At 34.9% G+C, this 6,419-nt stretch overlaps 1 protein-coding gene across 1 annotated transcript; it reads right to left on the bottom strand.

Moving 5' to 3' along the window:
* Positions 1–443: 443 nt before the first annotated feature.
* KINESIN-12B (phragmoplast-associated kinesin-related protein) lies at positions 444–5,869 on the bottom strand. The gene is made up of 16 exons (XM_079055109.1): positions 5,350–5,869; positions 5,083–5,220; positions 4,900–4,983; positions 4,674–4,799; positions 4,528–4,587; positions 4,293–4,439; positions 4,064–4,159; positions 3,823–3,965; positions 3,589–3,738; positions 3,371–3,500; positions 3,085–3,298; positions 2,367–2,977; positions 2,192–2,290; positions 1,959–2,111; positions 1,071–1,862; positions 444–778 (listed from the first exon to the last, which is right to left on the bottom strand). Exons 1-16 carry the CDS (start codon positions 5,677–5,679, stop codon positions 551–553), a joined length of 3,501 nt encoding a protein of 1,166 aa, XP_078911235.1. The 5' UTR covers positions 5,680–5,869; the 3' UTR covers positions 444–550.
* Between the last annotated feature and the right edge of the window lie 550 nt (positions 5,870–6,419).

The raw sequence follows: 6,419 nt of genomic DNA on the forward strand, positions 1-6,419 counted from the left end.
AAGAAATGAATGTCGATTATTATCTATCTCTTCATTAGATAATGTAAGGCTAGGCAAGGAATGTTATCTACTTTGTTGTGTTCCTATCTTTTGGTCCATTAAATATTTTACATGTATATGATATATGATATACCCTTAAGTGGTCCACAAGTAGGGGAGATATACATTTCAAAGAAGACAATACCACAAGCTACTTGTTTAATGGTCTCTATTCACATAAAATCTACACTCACCATACAACAATATTCAGGGGGCTCCAAAGAATGGTACTTGTCAACTCCATGTCTAAATTATGCTTTTTCTTTTTTTTAATTTTGCCCCCTATCCAATTGACAAAATGATCCCACATTGTATCAAACTACATTGCTATTTCTTTTTTCAATTATGACATCTAACCACCCTTTGTCTTTCTACAACAAAGACCCTACAAACTCAATGGAGGCTTGAAAAAAGAGTAGACATTATTGTGGTTAAATATTTCAAATGGAATATGCTTGAAAAAAGAATTTATGTATTGTACAAAATAAATGTTGATAACAAATTTTTGTACTTATATGTTGCATCTATCGTATCCAGAGAACTCTGGTAATGTGGTCAACTCTTCTTTTTCCACATTATAGAATTGGTCAAACTCATCTCTGGGTTGTTTTTGTTGGTCAACTTTGATGTTTGACTCCTGTAGATTGTATATTGGTGTATCATTCTTGTGTTTTTTCTTGAGTTTTTCAATGTGTTTGTAGGCATTCTGTGTTTCTTCTTCTGCATCTCTCGCACGTGCCTGCATATGTTAGAATGTGTCAGTTTTTAATGACACAAATCTTTTTTATCAACTTCATGATATTAATTAGATTATAAATTTATTTTCTAAAGAATATTTTTTATTAGAATCTCATATAATGAGCTTTCTTTAAGGGCTTTTTTTGTTTTGTAAATAGTATATAGAATAGCTGGAGAACTATACCTTCTTTTGACATATAACATTAAGTAATCACATAGCATCATTTATGATTGATGAAATTAAAATTTTTGTTTTTGTAAAGAAAAAAAAAATAGATAACAGAGAAACTGACCTCTGCAAAAGCAACAGCTTCTTCTGCTTCTTTGAGTCTCACAAGTAATTCACCAGCAGCCTGTACAGCATCAGCAGTATCCCTCAATTGTTCTTGAAGCCCTTTAATTTCATCCCTAAAACGCCCTCTCTCCCTTTCTCTTTCCACCTTTAGGGTTGAAATTTCAGCAGCAAGGGCATTTATAAATTTTGATTCATTACCCCTTACTCCAGCTTTTGTAGCTGCTTTCTTCACATCTTCAATTCCATCTTGAATTCTTCGTTGCCTTATTAGCATGTTCATATGTCTCTCCTCTAAATCAGCATACTGTTCAAGCATTCTTGCATGACCCTCCATTGCCATTTGCATTGCTTCTTTAAGCTCTTGTGAACATTTTCTTTCTGTTTCAACTTCTTGTTTTTGCTTTTCAGCAAGCAATCGGTTGGCTTCTAGTTGACTTTTCAACTCTTGTGTAAGAGAAATCCATTTGCTTTCTTCTTCATGGAATCGGATTCTCTCTGATTCAAATCTGTGTTCATCAGTTGACTCTGGGATTGTGGATAAAGAAGGGGATTCGTTGGTTTCAGATGGATATGTTATTTGTAAAACAGGAGTTTGTGTTTTAGAGAATTTTGGTGAAGAGTCTACATAAGATTGAAGTTGACTCCTTAAATATTGTATCTCTTCCATTAACACATCCCTCTCTCCCATATCAAAGAAGCTCCTATAACGTTCCAATTCATCTTGTATTCTTTTCAACTCGATTTCTTTCCTTAAAGTTTCCGGATGATTCTCGTATTTCTCCTTCAGAATCTGTACCACATGTAAAAAAAGAAGCATGAAATTTTTGAAATAGTAAATATGAATAAGCCATAGAAAGTTGAGAAAATCTGGAAGGCGTATGCATACTTGATGTTCATTTGCTAAAGATGTCAATTCTTCATTTACAAACTCCTCAGCAGACAAAACTCCATCCATTAAGTTCTCAAGACGGGTGATTTTGTCTTCTTGCAGTTGCCCAATAATCGAATTGCACTCGCGTTCATGTTTATACTGTTGCACCTGTGATGGTATGAAAATGGTTAAAGGGTAAAAAAGTAATTTCATATTGGCATTGAGGGAACTGAAAACAAGCATAATACCAGACGATTAAGTTGCATAATCTCATTGTGTTGTTTAGTGCAGAACTCTTCTAAAGCCATTTCTCTCCTTATAGCTCCAGCCAAGACTTTTTCCACTGCCTACAAGAATGTTACACCGTGAATTAATCTCAAAACAAAATGAATAAATAATTTTTTTCTGTTAAAAAAATATTACTTTTGGAACTAGCTGCTTGGATTTATCAACCAATTGTGAGCCATCAACAGGAACCATCTGCAGATTTGAAGTATCATGTTCATGTGTATCTTTATCTTCTACTAATTCAGATGTTTTACTCTTGCAATTGTTGCACAAATACTCCATGGATTTCTCTTTCTCTTCAGATAACACGTTCTCTAGAGAAAAAGTTTGAACACCAACATCTTTTTGAACTGGTTTACATGGAAACCTGAATGATGAACGCCCTAAAGCAAAACTTTTTCTATTTTTATCTAAAACTTCAAGCCCATGATGCAGACTAGCAGCCAAACGATCCGTTTGTCCAAAAGCACTACTCTGTTTATGTGAAAGCATGATAGATTCAGAAATATTGTTTGCAAGGGCATTTTGGGAAGCAGTAAATGTTGAAGAAGTCCTTAAACTTTTCCTGCTGCTACTAGTAACTGTTGGTGAAACACTTGGAGTTGGACACTTGAGGATTGGGGAAACTTCAGATGGTAGTATTGTAAGGGTAGAAGTGGTAAATGTGTCATTTTCTTCATTATCATTAGCAGTTGTAATAACTAATTCAGACTTGTCAACTTGTTCAGAAGTCTCTTCTGTAAGACCTGTTTATGAATTTGACTTGAATTAGTTTTCATGGAGATGGATTAAAAGTGTAAACAATAAAGAAAGGTTGAAAACTGGATTTCAATTTTCACATGATAACATCTACCTGTTTCCATATTTTTGCAAGCTTCAGTGGCTTCCAAAAGAACTTGCTCAGCTTCCTCAACAATTTCCATTTCTTCATCCTCATCATCTTCCATATGAGGTAGCATCATAGGACGATTTAAGCTGTATTTCAGAAGATTCAAACTTCTACGTGCATTCCACCCTGTATTTGGATCAGGTGAATTGTTGTTTTCCTTCATGCGTATTAGTTCATCCTGTTATATATCAATAATTCCAATCAGTAGCTGTATCACAAACTTGAATTAAAAAAAAAATGGAAAATGTACCTTTAGTTGTCGAATCACTTCACGTAGTGTGTTCACATCCTCCTGCATTTGTTCATTAACAACTGCCTTGTTCTTGATAGCTTTTGCACGTTTTGCAAATCTCAATGTACTAAAAGTCTCACTCTTACAGCTGTTTCATTGAATTATAAAAAGTTTAAACACACACACACACACACACAAATAAAAGGATCAAAAAGAAAATGACATGTTATTGTTACCTTTCTGAAGGTGAAATGGCACAGACCATGGCAAGTTTTGCATTTCCACCAAGAGATTCCTGCAACAAAAATGTCAGCTTGGAATCTCTATATGGAATGTGCCTTTGCTTTCCTGTTTGGGAAACCTCTGCTAGAATGTTAATCAAGTTTCTGAAATTGTCAAATATAAATGAATATTAGAATAGATCAACAGAAATGAAATCAACAAAACATAATTTAAATCATATGTCATACCCGAGTTGTGAAAGTGAACGATTAATATTCCCAGCTTCTTTTAAGCGTTCTCCTGCTGCACCTGTTGACTTTTGTCTCTCGGATCCAGCAAGGTCAACAAGATTTATTCGACTTGTTTTGAGGGAACTCAAGCCATCTTTGCTCTATAAATTTTGAATTGTGGATATGAAAACACAAGATAAAATTACTATATAGGACACCAAAAAAGCAAATAACTTGAAATTTCACCATCTATTATTACCTTGCATCGTGATTCAACAACACAAGTGAATACACTGTGAGAGCGTGAACTCTCCATATTTATAGTTGTAGCTCCTGTCCTTCTATTTGACAACCCCTGGATACAATTATCATATTAAGAAAAACATAAAACAGAGACAAATGAAGAATCTTGATATGATCGATTACTGATGGTTGTGGCACTCATTATAATGGAAACCTTTCATTAAACAAGAGTAAAGTATCCAAACCTTTTTCAGAAGTTTTGTCACATCTTTTAGACTGCAAACGGACTCCTCTGTTAAATTTTCAACATATACACCTGTTTTAGTATCTTCTCTTATTTGAAGGTTTCTTTGAGCTGGATCCAACAAATCAGTAATTTGTTCATTATAGATCTGTAAATACAGTTTCCCAGAATTAGGATTTAAGATACTTGTAACAACAGAAGTTCAATTGCCCATGATAAATAAATTATCATGTTACCTCAAGAAAAGAACAGCGGCATTGATACATGAGTTGCTTTTCAGCATGTTTATTTTGTTCCTATACAAAATTGCCTTTAATGCATGAGGACAGATTTACTTGAACATCAAGGTAAATATCAATATAGACTTAGCATACAATCTCACCTCATTCATGCGAAAAAATAGTCTTTCAAACACACGAGGTGTCAATCCTTGTTGATCACTAGATAACTCCTCTTCCAACAATGTGTTGGATGGCCCCCATATTGTGTAGGTCTTTCCACTCCCAGTCTACTCAAATTTTATTTGTGGTGTGTATTAATATAAATGCCATGAATAATGAAAGAAAGAAAGTTGATACATTTATAGTCAAAAGGAAGATAAACTATACCTGCCCATATGCAAACACAGAACTATTAAATCCAGCAATACAATTTTCAACAAGGGGAGCTCCTACGAACTGGAATATATCTACCTGAAAAAGAAAAATTGAATTCAACAGAAACACAATAATCATTTCATCAGTGTTAAAATCTAGATGCATTTCCTATAAATAAATATGCACAAAACGTGCCTGAGTTGAGGATGCATCCGCTACAGAATCAAAAGTAAATGTCTGCCCAAGAATTGACAAAGAATCATCAGATGTCTTCTGTACTATAACTTCCCCCTCTTCTTCATTAGTATTTGGTGGCCTCATTCGCACAATAACCTAAATTGATCCAGATCACAACAAAAATAAATATATTCCTACATGTTAAGACCGGCTTTCTTGTACAATTTCTTGAAGAACTCAGCAATTTACAGTTCGGAAAGATAAGATCGTCTCTTATAAATATACCTTGACCCCAGTATCCGAAGATCCAGCAACACCATTTTCAAGAAGAAAATCATTACTAAGCTTCCGCTTGTGAGAATTAGACGGAGGAGGTCTGGGTGGCAGTGGAGATTTCAATTTACTGGAAGCACCGGGAGATGGTTTACCCGTAAACGATGGAGAAGGATACGAATCTGGAATGGCGTTGGGGTCAGAAGGTGGAGCATTTTCTTTGGGGGATTTATGTTTTCGACTAGAAGATTTACTCTGTTTTGTTGAAGTAGGGTTTGATGGAGGTGTATCCACAGAATTCTCTCTCAAGATGGGGCTTCTTGGTTGAATAAAACGCTTCATCTTTTCAAAATCCTTGTTCAGAGTAGCGATCGAGAGAGTGAAAGAGAATTAGGGTTCCGACAGGCAAAGTAGCGAGAAATTATGAGACACACACAGTACAGACACTGTAAAGAGAGGGACGGAGAGAGACAGAAAGCTGTAGCCGTTTGAAAGGGGTTTGGGCGGATCGAAAAATTCAAATCAAATTGGGGATCACAAAATTGCTTTAATTGTTCTTTAGTTTGTAAAATGAATAACATATCCTCTAATTAACTCCTCCACTGTTTACTTTCATCATTTTAATAGAAAATGATTAATATAATCATTTTTTTTTATTTTTTAAAAGAATAACCAAAAATAATCAAATAGATATAAAGTTTCTAAGAGTGATAGGAGTGGGCAACGCCCAGAGACGTTAATAGCAGAAAAGGCCAAAAAAAAAAAAAAAACAAACAAACTGAAAACACCGTTACCAAATGTTGTGGTGGTAACGGGAAGCAACGGGAATACCTTTAACGTGCAATAACTATAGAGGGGGGTGGTGTTCATTGGCGTTATTAGCCGTTATTAAGCACAATAACGGAAGTGGGCGTTGCCCACTCCAAGTAGCCTAATGTGTCCACTACGAAAATGAATTGTAAAAAAAAAATCATGTTTTTCATTATTTTCATGCTACGTCGAGATATGGGATGAAAATGGACCCAATATGAAATGGATTTACCGTAAAAACATCATTTCTTAAGGTCGTCTAGAGTGGGTGT

The sequence above is a fragment of the Lactuca virosa genome, chromosome 6 (assembly GCF_052849685.1).
Source record: "Lactuca virosa cultivar CGN04683 chromosome 6, Lactuca_virosa_CGN04683_v6, whole genome shotgun sequence".
In the NCBI taxonomy this organism is placed as follows: Eukaryota; Viridiplantae; Streptophyta; class Magnoliopsida; order Asterales; family Asteraceae; genus Lactuca; species Lactuca virosa.

Coding starts and splice junctions, on each gene's coding strand:
- KINESIN-12B (XM_079055109.1), bottom strand. CDS start 5,679: ATGAAGCGTTTTATTCAACCAAGAAGCCCCATCTTGAGAGAGAATTCT. Junction 5,221..5,349: donor CTTCGGATACTGGGGTCAAG/GTATATTTATAA, acceptor GGATCAATTTAG/GTTATTGTGCGAATGAGGCC. Junction 4,160..4,292: donor TGACAAAACTTCTGAAAAAG/GTTTGGATACTT, acceptor AATTGTATCCAG/GGGTTGTCAAATAGAAGGAC.